The 21,525-nt window shown below is 40.7% G+C and overlaps 1 protein-coding gene across 2 annotated transcripts; it reads right to left on the bottom strand.

Annotated features, from left to right (window-relative positions):
• Positions 1–6,543: 6,543 nt before the first annotated feature.
• bin2b (bridging integrator 2b) lies at positions 6,544–19,674 on the bottom strand. Of its 2 annotated transcripts, none has more exons than XM_076741261.1 (12): positions 19,139–19,674; positions 16,933–17,013; positions 15,704–15,758; positions 15,142–15,236; positions 13,473–13,568; positions 13,196–13,303; positions 13,014–13,099; positions 12,342–12,417; positions 12,078–12,160; positions 11,188–11,893; positions 8,548–8,640; positions 6,544–7,043 (listed from the first exon to the last, which is right to left on the bottom strand). In XM_076741261.1, exons 1-12 carry the CDS (start codon positions 19,229–19,231, stop codon positions 6,930–6,932), a joined length of 1,686 nt encoding a protein of 561 aa, XP_076597376.1. In that variant the 5' UTR covers positions 19,232–19,674; the 3' UTR covers positions 6,544–6,929. The 2 variants fall into 2 exon arrangements, with proteins under 2 accessions (XP_076597376.1, XP_076597386.1); XM_076741271.1 differs by having other exon boundaries at positions 6,544–7,040; positions 19,139–19,375.
• Between the last annotated feature and the right edge of the window lie 1,851 nt (positions 19,675–21,525).

Here is a 21,525-nt window from a genome sequence, read left to right as displayed (position 1 = left end):
GTTTAGTTCTCAGATAAAGTTGTGTATCTTGATAGCTACCTCTTGAAGCAACAGCTGATTTTGTATTGATCAAAATCTTTACAAAGAGCAGTCCTACACTCAGAGACAGTAAATAACATGTAGTATCCCTCTAAAGCAAGATGTTTATGTTATCCTTTTACTGTACCTCGTACAGTTAGCATTACTGTAACCAGTGCCAAGGCATACCATTAGCTGATGCCGTTTTTCCTTTTGCCTAGGCAGCCACATTTTTGTCCATTTCGAAACTCCACCTACAGAGATATAAATAATGGTTTCACTTTGTTTTTTGTCGTAGTTGTGTAATTTGCTGCAAGCCAAAACATGAAAAAGAGCAGCCTACTCTGAAACAGCTTTTGTGTTGATGCATTCAAGAGCTTGTGGGAAACTCTAACATGGTTCCTGAATGGGAGCTGCATATTGAACATACTAGCTTGTTACAAGAGAACTAAACTCTTTCCCATTTTGCATGGAAGATGAGAAAATATGCTCATTATTTTAAGAGAAAAAAACATTAGAAAACTTTGGAAAACACTGTTACTTTAAGTACCAGTGTGCAGGATTTAGTGGCATCTAGTGGTGAGGTTGCAGATTGCATACACCTCACCTCACCCTCCCCTTCAGTGCCCACTGAAAACATGAAAGGTGCTCTACAGAGGAAGTGATTGGTTTGTCCACTCTGGGCTACTGTAGAAAACACAGTAGTGCAATCCAGTGGACTTTGCAGAAGAGGACTCGCTCCCTCTTTAGACATAAAGAGCTCATTCAAAGATAACAAAAGCTTCTGATTTTTTGATGATTAAACACTAATAAAATCATGTTTATGAATAGTATATTCCATTTCTACCAATGAATCCCCCTTAATCCTACACACTGGACCTTTAAAATAAACACAATTTAATTCTGAACTAATCAATATTTTCATATAAACAATGGTTCACAATGTGAAATGTGTCACGCATAGTTACAAACCTACAGACTTCCATCAGCTCTGCAGTGTGTTAGCATCTTAATGCTCACTGTTTTGGTTTTATGGTCTGCAACTGTTTTGGTTCACTCTCATTGCTCTCATCAACCGGCAGGCAGCTGTTCTTAGCAAAAAGCTTAGATAAACCCACTGTACACTACTGGTGCAGCTCCAGTGGCAAGTGGCAGACAAAGGTATCAAAAAACAAGTTAATTTGTGGAGCATCTAGCAGATAAACGTCTAGATATTTTCTCTTGGAAGTTGGCGCAGACCAAACCAGAGATAAAAAGTGACTATTCATCCATCATGTGGCCTGAAACAAGGCTTCAAATGAACGGCAATACTCTGCTGCATCTGCTGGCTCCTTGCTAACATGTTCATCATAAGAACTTTTGATGGCGCTGATCCTCTTGAACCATTTCCTCTTCTTTATGTATTAAAATCCTGAAATATGTCAAATTACAGTAGCAGTACTTTCAAGTGCTGTTTCCTCCAAACATTAAATCCCTGGCTGTGTGTTTAAACTTACTGATCAGGTATAAATACTTTCCCTGGTCCAGATCAAGCATCAGATTTATATTTTGGAGGGTTTCAAATATGAACTGGAGACTTGCCTCACAGGCAGCTTCAGTTTTGACTGGTATTAATGACACCTGCAACTGACAGAGGACAAACAGTGGAGCTGACGTCTGTGCACTGTTGGCTGTCTGATGGCTGGACTCCCTACCGCAGTGTGGACAGTGTGTTGTTTTACTAAAGAGAGGAAAAGTGAACATGTGTGTGACCTTTAGTAATTTGGCTCAGGACTCTGGAAAAAGAGCATGTTCCAAGCTACAAGGAGCACGCTGAAGCTGCAAAAGCTCAAAGACCTGCTGCGCTAGTTACATCTGCAGGCTAATTGGAAAAGCCTGAGAGAAGGAGCAAACTGGAACACCTATTTCACTGTTTCTGCAATTATTTTGCTATGTGAATGCTTGTAAAGTTTAAAGGGTTTCATTTTCCACTGGTCAACTTGCCAGCCATGTGGGGGATTTTATTTATGTCTTTTCAGAGCCAAAATTACCTCCCAACTCCCCCAACGCTCTCTCTCTCTCTCTCTCTCTCTCTCTCTCACACACACACACACACACACACACACACACACACACACAGAACTGTCTGCATTATGTCAGAGTAAAGGTGATAAGAGACATAACACACACCTACTAGGAGTGTCTGCATGCTGTCTGAAGCACTGAAAGATGGAGGAAAGAGCACTCTTCCCTGCACACACATACAAGCACAAGGCCACCTACACACACAGGAAGCCACATGATTACCACAATTAAAACAATAGCAAGGCTGCTAATGTGTGCCTCCAGAGGTTCAGATGCCAAGCATCATGACTTTATGCAACTATATTTGCTAAAACAGGTAAGGGATCAGTGCCAAAGGAATTATTGTAACACTACAGAGCCACAGTATACTAAGGTTATACCCTTCATGCAGCTTTCTATTTGCAGCTGATCTACTTAATATCAACCTATAGTATATCTAATTGATCAAAGCTTTCCCCTGTGTGTATATATGGTATAGCAGGTTTTGTGTTCGCCATCATGGATGACAAAACAAGTGTAAAAAGGTGCCCTGTGGAGTTTTCTTGTAAACAAACTAGTTGTGTTTATATTCAGTGTTATTCACTAAAACATCTGTGAGGTCTAACAAACCTACTGAGTGCATTTCCCTCCTAAAAAACATTTGCAAAGCCGATTTTTGAAAAGTATTTAAAATCTAGCGTTGTTTACACCCCTAAATGCAGCTTGTAGTGTTTTTCTCCCCATCTTTTTTGGAGTGTTGTAACTTGTCATGTTACTGCCATCTGTAAATCAGTGGTATACTTTGAAACCACTGTCAGGAACTTGTTTCATCAGCCGCACATGTGCATGTGCACGTCCATGAGATGAACAAAACAGGGACCCCGTGACAGAAAAATAGCTCCATGGTGCTACCAGATGTCAAAAACTCTACAGGGAACAATGGATCAAATGACTGTAAAGGTGTCACTCTTATGGATAAACTTAAAGGGAATCATCAGTGTTTCAACCCATTGTTTTGATTTTACTGCATCCATAAATCCGCTGTACCTCTCTGACATCACATATCTGACAAAGTTAGCAGCTAGCTAAGTTTTTGACTCAGGAGTTGGTAGAGACCAAAGCAGAGCTAAAGGAGAAGTGAATATTGGTTGTGCATTCGTCAGGTGGACACAGACACAATTCCAAATCAAAGCTTATGCTGTTCTGTTGTAAGTAGCAACAGTTAGCTGACAATTAAGCACACAGTATGTCAGTGTTATACATCTTGTTGTGCTGCCCCCAAGTGGTAAAAAACGTTTAATGCAGGTTTGAAGATCCTCAACTAATACTTCGGTTAAGAACATTTTCAAAACGGGTAGAACATATAGAACAGCTTTGTGCACAGAATCTCGTTCATTTACCTCACGTGTGATCAAAATCTCCTGTGTGAGCAAGAGTCCACCCTGCTGAAATGTTGAGTCACAACCAGCTCCAGGGATGTTTTTGTGTTGCTAAGTGTGACCTCTGACCTTTCCCTGACCTCTAATCTTTTTTAGTACTTGAGAAGAGGAAAAATGATATCATTACAGGAAGGAATAAAGGTTAAAGGTCTTGTCCACAGAGTAACTCATTCATGCTTTTTCAGTCTTCATACCTGAGCCTCTGCAGTCTTTACACTATCTCAGTGCAACTTTTAATTTTGTTGAAATTATTCATGAACACACAGCAGTGTCAAGCTGAACTGTAGAGCCTTGACATGCATGCATCTGTATGAATATGACCGAGCAGTGGTTGAAACTCCATAGCTCTCCCGGAGACCTTGCACAAGTTTATCTATCATCTCCCATGTCAACACAACACTACTTGTTAATGGACCCAAACTAATACAGCAGTTAGTCCCGTGTGACCTACACACCTATTCCCCGGAGGAGCCATGAGGAAAACTCACACTGCAAACAAGCAGACCAGCACGAGGCTGGTGGAGAAGAAACAGATCTTTGACATGTTCTCACCCAGATAAAGGCCCCTCATTGAGAAAAGGAGAAGTTACAATGCATTATATTCATATTGGAGCAGAGCCCAGAGTCTTCCACTGTGAATATCACCTTTCAATATTAACCTCTCAGTGAATGAGCAACTCTATAAATAACAGAATCTCAGTTACGGTTGGACTTCAATCAGAGAGGCCTTGCATGTGGTTGTCTTTTGTCCTAATCTCTCAGTGTGTATTCCCACAGGTTGCCTTGAAAATATTCCACTGAGGAGTGTCTACAGTAATCTGCAGCAATGTCTGGTTTCTCTGTCAGTCCCTCAATCACAGGCACATTTTCACTGCAACAGAAAGAATCAAACCAAGATTAGAATGTTTTTGTTGAAGAAGCTGAGGACGGAGTACGCTCAGAGAGGAAATGCAACATAAATACTTCATTACTCTGTTTTTGTTGAGAAGTACCAAGGAAATTTAAAAGCAGCTGCTGTGTGGCTTGTCGGCCCAGGGGTATGATTCTTGCTTAGATTGTGAGACATCCTGGATGAGCCCTCACCAAAACTGCCTGTTGACCTCACCCCTTAAAAAATTGGTCTATCAGTAACATCTTTGTTGCAAATTCCCCCGCTGTGGCATTCAGAAAGGATTATTTTATCAACTGGGAGTCATGCCTACATCCATCTGAAAAGACTTCCTGTAAGGTAAAAGCGTCATTAATTGTGGTCAATATCTTAGCATTGCATTGAGGAAAATGTTCCAGAGAAGGAAAATGCTTTCTCCATATCACTGGCAAAAAACAACCGCTGTAAATTAGAGGCTGTGTAAGTTGTAAGATACTAAATATCCAGATGTTATTTCATTAGAAAATCACAAAACAAACTTTGCTACTTTTACTGCTCTCATGCTCTTCTTCCAGGAATTATGATCTAATTCAAGTGAGGCCAGTATCACAGCAAGTCCCTGTGTCACTGTGGTGACTTCATTTAGCAGGAATGGAGCAGAATTAAGTTTACTTCAATAATAGAGACTTTGACAGTCACGCAGAAGTTTATTCTCTTCTGGAACAGAAGAGTCCCCAGGCACACTTTCACTCCAGCCTTTATTCCGGCCTCCACGACATCAACTGCAGCTCTTGCATTTAGTTACTGATTACTTTGAAACACACATTTTGAAGGACTGGCCCCACACTGCAGAAGTTTGCATCATTGATAACTTCAAGTCATTTCACAGGATCATTGGTACAAAGTTACCTTCACCTTGTTCCTCAAAATGTTCTGTGCAGTTGTGCATAAAAATGCTTTATTTTGTGTTGATTGAGGTTCAGAGTTCTTTCTTGACCTTCAAAATAACAGGTGATAGCAACACCCCCAAAAACCTTTGTTTATAGACTAAATACTTGCTGAAGTGATGACACTCCTATCAGCTTTAGCTGTAATTTAGAGCCAATTAGCAAAGGTTAGCATGCTAACTCACCAAGCTATGATGGTGAAGATGGTAAACGTTATACCACTTTAACATCAGCATGTTAGCATGCTGACATCAGCATTTAGCACAAAGTACCACTGCCTGATACACAGGTCATCAGGGAGCTGCTAGCATGGCTGTAGACTCTTTACAAAAAGGTGATTAGTCTCACAGCAGTGATCTACAATTTGTTAATCAGTGCATGAAACTTGGCCAAGTTGCCTTGAAATGACAACTACCTGCAATGGCAAATATCTATGCAGAAATCATCAAGTTTTTAATTGCAGTATAGGAATGCTCTGCCACCTTGCCTTGCTCGAACACCCTGCATGCTGTTTGAAAAGAGTGTTCCCTCTGAAGCCCAGTGGTGCAAAGCACCACAGGAATGGTAGCTCTCTCTTCTTGGTCTTGTTTTCAGACTAAATGTTTGATTCTTCCTTGTGTCAGTCCTTTTGATACGTGGGAAATTGAGGTTGGTGGAGTGGGGGCATGTTGACTGTCCCCGCCATTTGGCTTGATTGTAACCACACCAAACCCAAGCCTAAAACCCAACTGGCAAATCACAGCAAGCTGTCTGAAACAGCCATGATGCAGGGCTGCCATGCAGCTGCAGTTTCCTGTATCCTGTCCTTTAACTCCCCCTTTTGGTGCTAGCTCATTTACAAACTGGTGATGTCTGTGTATAGTCTGCTGATATGCAGAATCTCCAAAACCCTTCAGTTTCTCATTACCACAGAGCAGAACCGCTAAACTAGGGGAAGTGAGCACCAGCTCAGACCTTTCTTTCATAAACTCACATTCAATCAGTCAGTGTGTCTCAGTTTCCAGGTCTTGACAATATTTTCACATTCCATTCTGGTGAATCATCGTAGTCCTCTCTCAAGCTCAGGTTGCTTATCTGGACTCTTGAAGTAACAATTTCCTTTATTTACAAAATGCAAATCAAATTTACTGTATGTTATTCGTTTCTTTTAGCCTGGATACTCCCAGATCAGCTGACTAAACGGCGTGATATGGAACCTGTTCATACGAGAACGACAGCCTCCTCTCGATTATTTACATCTTTATTAGGAAATTTTACACAAGCTCATATCATCAGTATAAAAAGATTTTTGGTTTCACAGTGTTTCGCATAAAGACTTTGAAGATACAAAAAGAGAAAAATACTGTAACATTCCACAATCAAAACATCTCACAAAATGTTCTAAAATGTTCACTTTTGTGCCACAAGTTGCAACATCGGAGCATGCGAGTAACCACGTGTTTGTCACGTCATCTGTTTGTACAGCTTCTGCACCCAAAACATATGGGTTCACTCCCTCTGTGCGTGGGTGTGTGCTAATGTGTGTGTGTGTGTGTGTGTGTGTGTGTGTGTGTGTGAGTCACCAACTGCCTGATGGAGGGAGAAAGTATTACAGATTAAGGAGTGACTATTGCCTCACTCTGACTGAACAGGCTGGATGAATTTTTCCGAGAAGATCCCAGAGTGATTTTCTAGGTCCCGGTGCTGGGTCCAGCTCTCCTCCCTGATCCCCCTCAGCAGGCCTTCCTGCTGCGAGACACACACACATGTAACACATCTAAGATCTCAAGAAAACAAATCCACCCTGTGATCAGATACTTTGTGTGCGAGTGTTAGAATTGACTTTTAATGTGACGTCCTGCTTTCTGTGCAGCGAGAAAAAGAATCTGGGGCCGTATTCACAAAGTGTCTTATGTTAGTATTAGTAAGAATCACAAAGCTGCTGAGAGAACTTGATCAGATTAGATTAGATTAGATGAAACGTTTTCAAATTAAATGCTAAATTAAATTACATTTTCCATTTAAACTTTCATTCATTCATTCATCTTCTGTACCCGCTCATCCCTTTCGGGGTTGCGGGGGGCTGGAGCCTATCCCAGCTAGCAATGGGCGAGAGGCGGGGTACACCCTGAACCGGTCGCCAGCCGATCGCAGGGCAACATAGACAGACAACCATTCACACCTACGGACAATTTAGAGTCACTAATTAACCTAATGAGCATGTTTTTGGAAGCCGGAGTGCCCGGAGAGAACCCACGCATGCACGGGAAGAACATGCAAACTTCACACAGAAAGGCCCTGCCCAACCCGGGGATCGAACCAGCGCCACCGTGCCGCCCATTTAAACTTATGTTATTAAATTCTAAATTTAAATTAAAAATCAAATGCAATTCTTAATCAGACTCAAAAAATCTATTATATTGAAATCTTAATTTAAAAAATCTAATCTGATTAAGAAGTAAATCTAATTAAAGATTAAACTATGTTAAATTTGCATTAAATTACATCAAACTATTTGTTAAAGATCAAATCTGATATAATATATTAAACTAACTTAAACATGGAGTTGTTTTGTGACTTCTTCCACTGATGGGATGATTCTCACTTATTCTCCAGGTAATTCATTAGCGGCCAGAAAATGTGTTTTATTCATTTACTTTGCTGTTTATTTACTGTACACACTTAATGAACTGTCAAACAAATGTGGAACTGAAGAGAGCGTTTTCGGTTTGATGAATAATTCTCACAGACAGCTGAGATATTCCAAGTTCACCAGCACTGCCGAGAGCATGTTTCCAGTGTCAAAAGCAATCAGTCATCGCTGGTGTTGCTGAGCTCATTAGATCCTTTTTCATATTCAACATCATCAAAATCTGCTTTTAAAAATTCATTATCTTTTTGATGAGGCTTTAAGCACTCAAACGCTTTGGCCAGATATTTCGCCTAAATGCTTTCAGAATATGGCTGCTGGTGTTTAGCAGAGATATTTTCATTTTAATAGTGAAAACATGCCACTGAGATATTTCCACTGCAGGAAATCTGTTTGGCCAGTTACCCGCAGGAAAATAAAAAAAAATCATCATTTAGCAAAAAAAAAAAAAAAAAGATGTGATTAAAAATACATCACCAAGAGGATGCTGACAGGGCTCAAACTGGTCTGAACTACATATTCAGATTCAGATTCAGATTCAGAAAAAGGAGCACACCTTACAGGAAATGTGGAATATTTCAGGTTTTACAAAAACACACTAACCTCTAGAGTGTCAGCGAGCACCAGGATGACGTCTCCCTCATCAAACTGGAGCAGGCCGTCTTCAGAAGCTGCGTGGCTCTCCAATGCCACCCCCTGGTGTACAGCACAGGTCACATTAATGCAAGCTTTATACTGAGCGTGACTGCTACTCTGACGTCTGACGGGCAGTTCATTTCCCCCAACCCAATACAACAACTGTTTGTGGTGCTCACGTTTCAGTTTTCAACAGTAGTTCTTCTAAGCGTTGTGTGCAACCACAAAGAGATTTCTATTCACCTCCTTTGTACTGCAGAGGAGGCAGAAATCTCAGCGGCAGATATTTAAGGAGCTTGACAGATTAAACCACAGCCATGTGCAAAGCTAGATGCCTCTAGAGCTTATTCTCTTTTACTGTCATTTGGGTGAACCAATCAAAATGAACTTGACGTTATGATTGTTCTAGCAGTGGCGTCATTAGACCTATTTTAGGGGGGCTTCAGCCCCCCTAAAATGTTCTTAAGCCCCCCTAAATAATTTGATATTTTTTATTGATTTTTTTTTTTTTTTATTGATTTTTTTTTTTTTTTTTTTTTTTTTTTACAAAAAAAATCTCTGACAAATTTTATATAATAGGGCAAGAATAGGAGTTAAAATAAATATTCACATTACCTGTCATTAATTTATAATCATAAATCTGTCCATTTCCCTTTATTTCATGGTGTAAGGTAGAGAGCCCCTTCACTGCGCCATTACCCAGTCCATTCCACTTGGCCATGTAGAGTACGCCCACATCACTGAGAATCCAGTCCATGTTTTCCCTGCAGCGCGTTGCAGCGTGTGTACCTACCTTTGCAGCACACAGAGCCAACTATTGACTAGAGCAGCAGTAGGAGAAGAATGGATATACGAAGGTTTTTCAAAAAAGTAAGTATTCATCACTGCTGGTAGCAATTAGTTAGCTCCAGCCCACAGTTAACAGCAGATTGAACCATGAACCAAGCATTTCCCATTTTACAAAAAAAGAAAAATTATAAATAAATTAAATGAAAAAAAAGACGTATAGGCGATCTCGGCTCACGTCTTTTACTTCTGTTGTTTTGCGGCCAAGAGGTAGATTCCAGCCATAAAGGAACACTGCATATGCTAATTAGCTAGCCAGTAGCTAATATCATGGTCCTGGTTGTAGTGTCCAGTGTGCCCTGCGCTCTCTTCAGCCTTTGGGGGCACAGCATCAGTTGTGTTTCTCTCACATTATGGATGCACACTGCGGGTTACTGAGTTGAGCTGATTCCACTATGATTAATTTATCATTATCGTGAGTGGATGATCATAATAATGATAATAATAGTAATAATAAGCAGGCTAATACTAGCCTACTACTACTACTACTACTAGTAGTAGTAGTAGTAATAATCAGAAGAAGAATAATGATGATAGTAATAATAATAGGCTAATTAATAATATAATAATGATTATAGGTATTTTTTGTTGACAGACTTCCTGAGTTTATTGTTTATTTTTGTTGTTGCAGTAGAGTATGTCTGTTAAATCTGTTGTGTTTTTCTTGTTGATGGTGTTAATGTGATCCAAAAAAAAAATTCGGCATGTGTTTTCATTAAAATTTAATGTTGGCCTAAAACAATTGAGTATCTCTACTAAATCTGTCCAAAAGTGGGAAAGTTATATCCCGGTTCTTGTTCGTTATTTGTTTTTTTGATTTCCTAATGTCTACTACATTCATTCATATCCTGTGCATCTCCAGGGGGCTAAGCCCCCCTGTCCTCAGAACCTAGTGACGCCCCTGTGTTCTAGGTTAAAAAAGTCCATTGATTGAATTTGTACTAGACTGAGGTACTAAATACTCTCCATCTGCAGCCTCTGAACAGGCAGACAAATGCTACTACAAAATACAGCTAATGCTTCTTTCACAACAATGGTTGTGTATGAGAGGTCCTCGAGCTGAATGAATCCATATGATTTACACACTTGTATGTAGCTTTATTTAACTGTTGGTCCAAATGGGCCAATGTAAATGTATTCAGTCTGTTTCAGTCAGGCTTTGCAACTTTTAAAGAAAGCTACTACATATTGTCAAAAGGCGATAAAACACACTCTCTCAATTCAACGTGTTCAGGGGTTTTCCAGCTACAGTCTCACTTGGTTTGGTATGACCAGTAGCATATGACTTTAGATAAACATTTGTGGGTCATTGACTCAATCAGTTCACTGACTTCATGACTCCCTTCTACTTATGCTGTTGTTACACTGGGCTTTAACATTTACCATTATCCTGTAATCGGCACTTGTGGTCACTGTTACGTAACTTTACTCTGAAGGAATACTTCAACATTCTGGGAAATATGTTTGGTGAAAGTCAATATCAGTCTCATGCTGGCTAAGTACAGAGCTGGAGTTGGAACATGGTAAGTCTCCATGGAAGCTGGGGGACACAAGCAAAGCCAATCTATAAAGCTATGTATAAAAAACTAATCATTTTTACATTTCTGTGTGTATGGATTAAAGGAATGAGATATGATATGTTCAGAGTACTACGTTAAGACAAAACATGTGACTGATAGTTTCTCATCTCACCCTCAGAAACAAAGCAAATAATTCTATTCACCAAAATGTTAGTCTTCCTTAAATCACAGTTGAGTGTACCTTGTAAAGGAAGCCTGGAGGATTGTCAGGGCTGGAATCATCTCCTGAGTCAGCTGTCTCCTGTTTGGCTGATGCTTCCTCTGTCTCCTCCTGCCCCTCAGCCCTTAAGAGGGGGTGTCTATCTTTGCAGCGGAAGGAGACGCGAGGGGCGGGAACTGGTGCAGGTTTGGGCTTGGCCTCCTCTGATGGTGGATCGCTCACATTGTCCTGCTCTGGACTCTGTGGGGCGTCACTATCTGCAGAATCAGACGGATTGGACACTTCCTGACTTGCAGCCTCTGACTTTGGTACTCCCACCCCGGAGTCATCCGACTGGTTTGTAGCAAGTTCTGCCTCTGCCTCTGCCTCTGCCTCTGCCTCCACCTCGGCCACCGCCTCCGCCGTCACCTCCTCTGGACTTTGACTGCCTGCGCTCCCATCACCGCTCTCATTGTCACATACTGACTGCCTCTTAGGGGTGTTGGTGCCGCTGGAGCTGAGATCGGAGTCTGACGAGTTGACATCTTTGGACGAGACACCACTCTCTTCGGGTAGGCTGGTGTCTTCAGAAATGCTTTGAGTGCGGTGGATAGCGGAAGAAGGGACGGTGTCCTTTCCGTTTTCAGTGGAAGAATGGATGGAGACGTGGTCAGCTGGGAAAGCTGTATTGCAGGGGATGGGGTTGGAGATAACTATGGACTTTCTCTTCTTTGACTTGCTTGACGAGCTGTTTGAAGAAAAAGAATGTTTTTTTATTTTTGGCCTTGCATACAGCATTGTAATATTTATATTGCATCATACTGAACATAATTGGCAGACAGACAGCATTAGGTATGAGTGTTATTCACTTACTAAACAAGACATTCATGTTGCAACACTGGAACTACTGATGAAGAAACACAACACCTTACCTGTTCAGACCCTTGATGATGAAAGCCTTTCCCGAGTGTTGAGTCTCCAGTTTCTTCATCACGTTGTACAGCTCACGGTTCAGCTTCAAGACAAAGTCACACATAAGCACATGAACTGACTTGCAACACAAATACCAGAACCTCTATAGTGTATTATTTAAAGATGAAGTTGAAGGAGTTTTCATTTTATTTTTTCACACACTTAAATACTTTACATTAGTGGTATGAGAGTGAGGAAATAAAATGACCTGTGCCATATCTTACCACGCTCATTTCCTTATAGAAGACATCTCTCAGGTTTGATATGTTTTGGAACACCGTCACATAGCAACCTATTCGGCTACAGAGACAAAGACAGCTCTCAGTCTGTTTCTTCAGTTCATCCACACGACCTTCTCAAATAAATTACAAGTCAAGTTCAGCTTTGCTCGGACTGATTCCCTCTGGAAATGTTACAGAACAGTACAAGTTTTTGGCCTCATTTGCTGTCATCTGTTATCTAATATAGATGTTAACGTTCCCCAAAAAAGAATAAAAATATCCTACTTCTCTATATAAGGAGCTGTGTAAACTTACATTAAGAATGCGTATGTGTGGGATTTCAGATTTATTCCCACTCAGTATCTGAACCCTTACCTGAAAGGTTTAGAAAAGCTGGAACTGAAAATCTCTCTGTACATTTTTTGCAATACAACAACTTAAGTTTCTTTTTTGCACCTCTGTATACACTTCTCACACACTGTGTGTTCCAAATAGCTCAAGTATGTCTTGTTAGTCTAGAATACCAACAATACACCTGTATGTCAGCTTCTAACCTGTTTATTCATACACAGATATTGACCCTTTACTTATCCTGCCATGACCTGAAACTCCACTGTGAGATTCCTCTGTTATTTAAGACCATGTTCATTTGCCGCTGTGACCGGTCAAACGTACCTCTGATAGAGAACGGGCAGCTCCTCCCTCAGCTCCTTATTTATTTCTTCAAAGACATTCTGAGCTTTGTTGAACTCTTCGTCTGCCTGTTAATGAGGATTTGAAGGTAGATTAAAACAAAAATTACAACTGAAACCGCCCTTATCATTTCTGTGCTATGTGTTCTCTGAAACTAATGCTACCTTTGCTATTTTGGCTTCATCCTTTTTCTTAGCACTTTGTAGCGCCTCCAGGTGGTGTCGTGCTGAATCGTAGTCCACCAGTTTGCGGCCGCGTTTCGCGACTCGTTCCTGAAACACAGACCAAGCAAACATGGTGTTCACCAGAAAGACAATGCGTGATCTGTTCATGAGTCATCAGAATCAGATTGGTGGTATCTAAGGGGACTGAAAGCCATTTTAGCCTAGCATTGCATGCAGTTTAAAAGGAACTGATTCAAGTTAAAAAGCATCACGTTACCTTGACCTCAGGGAACTGGCTTGTATAGTTCTCCATGGTGCGGACAACCTGGTCACTTAGTTTCTCTTCGTAGTCGTTCCACAACAAGTCCTCACTCTAAGAGACACAGTTGGAACCATCTCAATGCAAGTTTCTCTAAACGCAACCACAGCATTAGTGGTATTGAAGAGTGAGGAGCAAATCAGTATCTACTCAGACCCAAGGGAGATTTGCAGGTACGTTTACATGCTGCTTAATGTGCTGCAGCTGAACAGCTAATTTGTGGCTGGACTGCAGCAAAGCAAGGGCCAGCACTATAAACGCAAAAGTCTGTACCTGACTGACCATTGGTCGATCGAGTGTCCTTCATTGCCTGTCGTATATAAATTAAGCTGACACCAGACTATTGGCTCCCAAATCTGCTTTTTCTTCAACTAGTTAAAGGAACTGGTGAGCTCAGAGGGCTGTGCCTGTGACCACAGACTCCTTTTCTAGCAACGTAAATCCTGCTGCTGTGAGAAACAGAGATGATGGCCATGCACTGTAACAGTCCAGCAGAGAGCAGAGTCAGAGAGAAAGCTCTCTTTCAAATCAAACATTTATGATATGACTGGAAAGTATTGTGCATGCAACGGCATTCATACCCATCTTAACCATGTCATGTGATATGCTACTTCAGTGCACTTTAACAACAAATATTACTGGGACCACTTACAGAAAATTGCAGATTTAATAGCCAGGAATTCACATTATAGAAACCACCGCTGATTATCTGTGTAATAGTCTGGCCACAATAAAGGACAACACATGACCTACATGGTCCAGTCATGTACAAGGTTTCTACTTAGTCCTGTTTAGCCTGCAAACTGTTGTTCACAGTCCACTCATGCCGAATGAGACTTTAAGAGGAAAGCTAATGTGGTTGTTCAGAGTCTGTGGCTGTTGTGTTGTGTAGCAGGCTGCTGTCTGGATCACCGTGACCATCTGTTCTGCCTCTGATAGAAGGCTGAGGTTACCATCTTATTTAAGATTTGATTGGCTGTGTTGAAATAAGGTATCCATTTAGATCTACATTGTCTGCAGTATATTGTGATTGGTCACTTTTTTGTATTTAAAGGTGCACCTATCTATATTTTTATATAGACAGACAATGTTAGCTACTACCTGTTAGCTACTACCACTGGTGAACATTTATGTGGAGCATTTAGCAGCTGAAGATAGAAAAATTATCCTAGGGAGTATTCTCGCAGATATAAAAAGACAGTTAATATTGGACTCAGAAATATGATGCCAAATGAACGCTAATGTTGCAGCTGGATCTGTAAATACATATCTGATTGCTAACATGTTAGCCATCAAACTTTATAAGGCCATTATACGTCAGACATGTGATGTTCAGCTTGTTCTGAAGTTCTGCCCCCAAGTAGCCGATAAATAAATAAATAAAAACCAGACTGGTGCTGCTTTGACTTGTACTATAAGTATATGCCTGTTGGCGAAATGTGGACCACTCTAGACTAGATGCATATATTTTCATGGTATCTGTGATAAAGCTTCTATAAACCTGCTTGATGAAACCAAATTTCCTGAAAATAAGTCCGCCCTGCTGAACTCAAACCGATCTTATCGAATGATTAGCCCTCAGATTACTAATCGAGCAGACGTTCACAAACACACATGATGAACATACCGCTGTAATGACAGAAAGGTCTCCTTCTCCGCTCCAGTCCGATTCGTAGATGTCTCGCAAAGTCTGGGACAGCCGCTTGGACGTCTCATGCACGGCTGTGCAAAGGAACAGGAAATTGTGGGAGAACAATAAAAAAAAAAACAAAATCTTAAAATATACCATGACTCCTTAAGGATCAACTTATCATCTAACATCAGCAGCACAGGGCATTGTGGCGGTATTGTTTCTAGGGTTTGCGGCGCTGTTGCTACACCCACAACGAGAAGGTCAGAACAACACTGGTTTCCTGACCGGAGCTCACGATGCAGGAGCAATAGCTGACAGCACTAGAAAAACAACAGTTTCTTGCACATGAGTCACATATTCAATGCTGAGTCTGCTTTTTTCACTGCAGGATTTTTATTTGTTCTCGTACAACATAGCAACACAGACAGAATTGCAAAAGTCGACACAGGATCCAAGAATAGAGGAAAGTCACTTCCCTATTATTCAACTCTCCTGAGCAAAGAGTGGCATTCTGTTAACGCTGTGTTGTGGATCTGTATATGCTTTCAGAACCTACCTTTCACTGCTGTATGGTAGGCCTTGACATCTTTAAACAACCTGTTTCCATCGATCTGAGTGCAGAGGCAAAATACAAAGGAGAAAACACAGAAAAGTTACACCCAGTAACAGTATCTCTATGGCAGATCAGCCATTTATGCTTCATCATTTCCTTAACAACCTAAAGAGATGAAATCAGTGTGCTTCTGTTTGCACTGTAACTCTTTCTGCTTTAACTTTCTGTTTCATACGATCCGCAATACCCGCTCAACTGATCACAGTGTCGAGTTCAAATTTAATAACAATCCCAGCATTGTGGTGATAGTAGTGGTGAAGTGAAAGCAGCGTGTCTTGTCAGCCCTTACACTTCCTTCCTGTTGCTCCCTGTCAGTTTCCCTCCAATATGCACTGTAGTTGTTGCATTCAACACTGAATGAGCATTGAGCAACTTAAAAGTTAACATATGTAGCTTTTGTCTGACAGCTGCAATTGTGGCCATAAGTGAGTTACAGGATAATGATGAGCGTTAAAACATAGTCCACGAGAAGCACAAGAAGAAAACAGGCATGCTGATTCAGTTTGTAAAGCAATATTTATCAAAAGTTTGCTAACATTAGCCCACAAGCTAACGGTCATACCAGACCAAGTGAGGCTGCAGCAACAAAACCCAGAGTGTATTACACTGGACAAGGGTGCATTTTAGTGCTTTTCAACACATTCAAAATTTCAACATTTCATTTGTAAAAGGAAGATTATCTTATTTCCTCTTTCAAATGTTACATAATATCACTTTATATCCTTTCAAAAACTGGCCCAAGCTATGACTTCATGTGGGTAACACCTAAAATGGATAGTTTCTTGAATATGAGCACACACACTATCTCATTTCTTTTAGTATCAAGGGTAATGTTTGTGTTTAGGGATCTAGAGAAGACAGATAAAGCAGTATTCGTGCAGAATGGATGAGAAAATAAGAAAGAGCTCCATCTTGTTTCAAGTGTTTCCTGTTTTCAGGGCCAAGCTGACTGTGTGAACTTGTGGGCTGGCATCTCACAAGCAAAAACAAGACACTATTCTTTTTCCTCGACTGCGCAGTGCTCCATTTAACTAGAGATTTCTGCTAAGGGGGATAAAATGAGCTGTTTAACTCTAAATAAGGATTGAAGCAAAAACTTTATAGTACCTTTCCATGACACTGGCAGTAAATAGCAATGACTACCACATTAAAAAGGTTCCATGTTGGTGTACCTGTTGTTTGTTGAGGCTTTGGAAACATAGCTCAAACTGTTCATCCTTGGTCTCCATGGTTTTGCCCAGTTTTTGAAGAACCTAAGAGAGGACAATAAAGCAAATTTCAACATTAGACAGACTAAAGTTTCAAGCATTTAATGATACCTCAAGCTTAGCTAGTTAATATATAACTCAACTGATTTTAAATCAAATTCTACTTGGTGTTGGGGGGTACTACTGCATAAGTGGGAAAAATTGTATAAAGCTGTATATGCCCCCAGAGGCAGTGGTGTGAAGTTTGACAAACATCCTCAAGTGATGTCACTTGAGTCAGCATCTGAAGTCTATGTTTGAAAATGCCATAAAATCCAGAGGTGTGGCGTTAGCAGACCCCTGTAACCCACTCCTCATGGCTACATTAGCTGCAACTAGCAGAACACACCTGAATCTCTGACTGAACTGTCTGCAGTTGAGTTGCATTGTGGGCAATGTGGGTACCAGGTTTTTGACAAGGAAGTAGAATGCATAGAATTGAAAAAGTTGATATCTCTGGTTCTGCTGCATCTATTTTGATCCTATATCTGAAACTGCCCATTGTCAGTTCGAGAGCGTTATAGAAGTGCCACGTTAATTTGGTACTTTAACTGAAGGCTAATATGGGTTCATATCAGATAATTGCAGACATTTCGGTCCTGATGTAAACGTCAGCCAAAAACAAGAAATTGTAGTACAGAGCACTGACAAGTTGAGTTTTCCAACAGTAAGACATCCTTCTCATGACATCGTATCATGATAACATATTGTCATCAGATTTTTTTAAACTCTCAAAAATATCCAAATCTGTATCAGCCACAAGAATTCAATATCGGTCTAACCAACTTTGACATTTGGGATCCATTAAGGATCCCTTACATTCATTTTTTTAAGAATTGTGACTACAATATGTACTGAACAGCTCATTCTCTCAAAAAACAAACTTCTCTGTGCTCTCTGGTGGACAGACTTGGTGCCACTGTTTCTAAATAACCTCAAACACATCTTGGGCATCCCTGCACCGCAGTGTCTTGTTTCTTATTGGTCAACATACAGTATATGTATTGCAGATACTGATGAATCTGCAATAAGATAATGTCAGGACACATCAGTGCCACATTCTGCTACGCCTCCTCTAAACAAGACACACATGGCCAACTATTACAGGATCCTTCACAGTCCACTGCTTGCAGCTGTTTGAAAGCCTTAATCCCACACTGAATGACCTTCAACTATGAATCTGCAACAAAGGCTGTCATTATCATGTCTGTCTTGCCATTTTCCACGATAAAAAAAATCCCTGAATCCCCAAAATAGGCTTTGTCTTGCATCAGACTATATGCAAACTTCTGTAGCTGCTGTTTTGAAGTGGAGCAGCGAAATCAACCACGAACTAAGTGAGAAAGCCTCAGCAAGCAAGAGGAAGTGCACAGTCAGGAAGTGGCAGCTTTTGTGTCCGCACACAGCTGTAGAGCGCTGAACAACACCACGATGCTCAGAGTGGGAAAGTCCACGTCTCTGTTTTATTAATGCCTCACACTCAAGCCAAATCACTCAGAGGTAGATATACACAGCAGACAACGCCTGAGCATGTGGTTTATTGTCTGCGTAGAGAGCATTTCCTTTCCTCTCACAGTCAGTATCACTGATTCTTTGTAATGATGAGGTCCAGCAAATAGGCTTGACCTGATTTTATCCTCTCATCTGGGAGTATTTCATCATGAGTTACAATTTGGTACTCAAATAGATAACAGAAGTAGAGACTGGGAAAGTACCAGGACTGTAGCTGCAGGGCAACATATTTCATAAGCAATACAGATATTCTTCAATTCTCTCATTTGTCACTTTCTACTAAGGTCATAGCAGCTACATTCACCCTCCGAAGGAGCTACTTGTCCCTGTTTGGGAGCCTTCTTGTGAATCTTATACTAAACTACATCCCCTTCAGATATGCTTTACGGTCTGCTCCTAAAGAAAACCTTATTAGAGCAATTATGAAGAAAAGTCTGTTTCATATTGCAGCTGGGCTCCTACTGGAATATATACCCGCAGGATATGAGGCTGGATGACAAAACAATCTTAAATAAATTTGTCTCGTGGCTTACCAAAGTGATGACAGTGCCTCTAGTGTACGGTTTTGAAGTTTAATACACCCAAATGTCATTTTAGAAAGTTGATTCCCCTGGCTCACCTTCTCCTGAGCTCGATTCAAAGACTTCTGGACCCGTTTGGCGAGGAATCCAGCTCCAGCCTGGAGGTTTGGGCCCATCTTATTCTCTGCCATCGTCAAATGTCTATCGGTTTGTCCTCACCAGTCCGCCTCCTGTCTGCTCCTTCCTCAGAAAGTGCTTCACCGCGGCTCAGTTGAGACTTCAGCTCAAGGCGATGGAGGTGGAGCAACAGTGCAAGTGTCAAGAAACAGGCAGGGACGGATAAATACACACCCACACACATACACAAACAGGCGGTGTTAAACACAGCTGAGAATGGGGTCCTTCACACCCCCCCCACCACCACCACCATCATCATCATCTGCTCTTGTTCAAACTTGTTAAAGGAATGACTGAGGAGTGTCTCTGTGTGTCCTCATCTGTTGAATAATCATCGTGAACTCTGTTGAAATCGCCCCCAGCTGCTCTCCGCTAAAGGTGGAAGTCATCCAGCTCACCTGGAAATTATGCGTGCAGATTGCGTTTCTCTGATGACACATACCTGATTCAGCAGTGTGACGTAGGCAAGGGGAGCCGCGCGATAGCGGTAGTGGCTGACATGCTGCCTTCAAATGTTCCTCAAAAACTCAGTTTTTTTTAACCCATTAATCAGAAATAAATGTTTATACATGGCTTTATATGGCAGCCATGGGTTTTCAACTCTTGTAGTTTATTGTAAAATATCTGCGGAACATTTTGACATACATGCTGTCTCATCTGATATTAATTTCCCGTATTTCATAACTGAAACTGATTTATTTTTTGTTGGTGACCTGAGCGTTGTTTTCCAGTGGGCCACTGTTGACACATTTGCTTCTCTTAATAGGAATATGAGTAACATATTTCCCAACCCAGTGTGCCCGAGGCCACTTTATATTAAGAATGGACATTTTCAGTAAGGTACCATAGAAATTACAGCTACAATGATAGTGCCCCAACCTCCTGCTAACCTACTGTTCATTTATTATATTGGTTTTAAAATGTGTAAATGTAAACATGAATGGGGAAGCCTTAAAACGTCGCAGTCTTACGCAGTCTTAAAACGGTTGTAGACATGTAAAAATAATTCATTGTGGGGACTTGCCTTCCACAGCACAAGGCCTAAGGTCAGGATAAGGTTAGAGTTAGATTAAGGTTAGTGTAAGTTTCTAGGAAAAGAATCTTAGTCTACATAATGTCCCCAACTTTAATGATTAAATAACAAATACAACCAAGAGGTAAAGATTAGTTCATATGTCACTAAGATTATTTTATTTGTGATCTTCTTAAATGGACCCTCCACTCATTCTAAACATGTAGATCAGTTTACTTGTTATGAAGAGTGCTTCTCAGTCTGTAAAAGAGCTGGATAATGTCTTCTCTGCTGGGAATTATATCTGAAATTAAAAACATAACTTGATGACATCATCAGGGTTATCTCAGTTTGGGCCTGAGACTTCAAATTTTTAACAGACAGTGACTGGCCATATGGATCTAACGAAAGATGCTATCAGGTTGTTTTATGGGAAGTGTAGGATCCAGGTTTTTGGATCTTGACTCATATTAGGGACTAAAAATCAGCTAATTTCCTCTTCTGCTGCTTTAATTTGTATCATTCTTTTTATTAACCTGTCTCTTGTGAGTCCCCCAACATTATGTCTATGATGTCTATGATTTACTAACATTTCCCATCACTATTCAATAAAATAAACAGAGTGAATAAGTGGTTTCGCTCATTGGGTAATTACAGTGTTTCAAGATTGTCTGTTAAATAAGAAAATACTGAAAAGATCATGGGAACAGTCACCAAGAAAATATAAATATTTTTCTGGGGAGATGAGGAGGAGACCCCCTTATGAGACAGCGTATAAGAAGTTATATGGGAATGCAGAGCACCTGTGACTTGCCATGATCTATTTTCACCGGCAGATGGCGCTACATAACAGACTATTAGCTCATGGACCAACACAAGTAGAGGTACGTAGGGATAGAAATGTAAAATCAGAAGAATCACATGATCGGTGATCGGCTTTATATTATGCTGTTATCAATATTAAATAATAACACATGCATGATATTCTTTCTTTTTCTCTGTTAATTTAGGATTAGCTGTCTTCCACAGGTGCCTGTAGGCCCCCGCATTTCCATTATCATCGCCCCGACTAGTATGAAGTCTATGTTTTTTTTTATGTAAAAACGAGTCAAAGTAAATACCTTTGTTTGAATACGAATATTTCTGGGGAATAATAGTTTGTGTGCTTTTACGGCATGTAAATAGGCAACCCTGTGACGTTATCTGTAGGAAGATACGTTTTGAAGCACGGGATTGGCCGTGCGGGCGGAGTTCTTCCTGTTGTCAATGATGAGCAACCGATCATGCGGTGAAGAA

Source organism: Chaetodon auriga, chromosome 2, assembly GCF_051107435.1.
Source record: "Chaetodon auriga isolate fChaAug3 chromosome 2, fChaAug3.hap1, whole genome shotgun sequence".
NCBI classification, from domain to species: Eukaryota; Metazoa; Chordata; class Actinopteri; order Chaetodontiformes; family Chaetodontidae; genus Chaetodon; species Chaetodon auriga.
The sequence above is the reverse complement of the archived record's forward strand: the minus strand, read 5'-3'. Positions and strand labels throughout refer to the sequence as shown.

Excerpts from the sequence above, each read along its gene's own strand:
- bin2b (XM_076741261.1), bottom strand. The coding sequence starts at position 19,231 with ATGGCAGAGAATAAGATGGGCCCAAACCTCCAGGCTGGAGCTGGATTC. Across the intron at positions 13,100-13,195 it reads ATGAAGCCAAAATAGCAAAG|GCAGACGAAGAGTTCAACAA; the intron begins GTAGCATTAGTT and ends CCTCATTAACAG. Across the intron at positions 8,641-11,187 it reads CTCCAGGCTTCCTTTACAAG|GGGGTGGCATTGGAGAGCCA; the intron begins GTACACTCAACT and ends GCTGTACACCAG.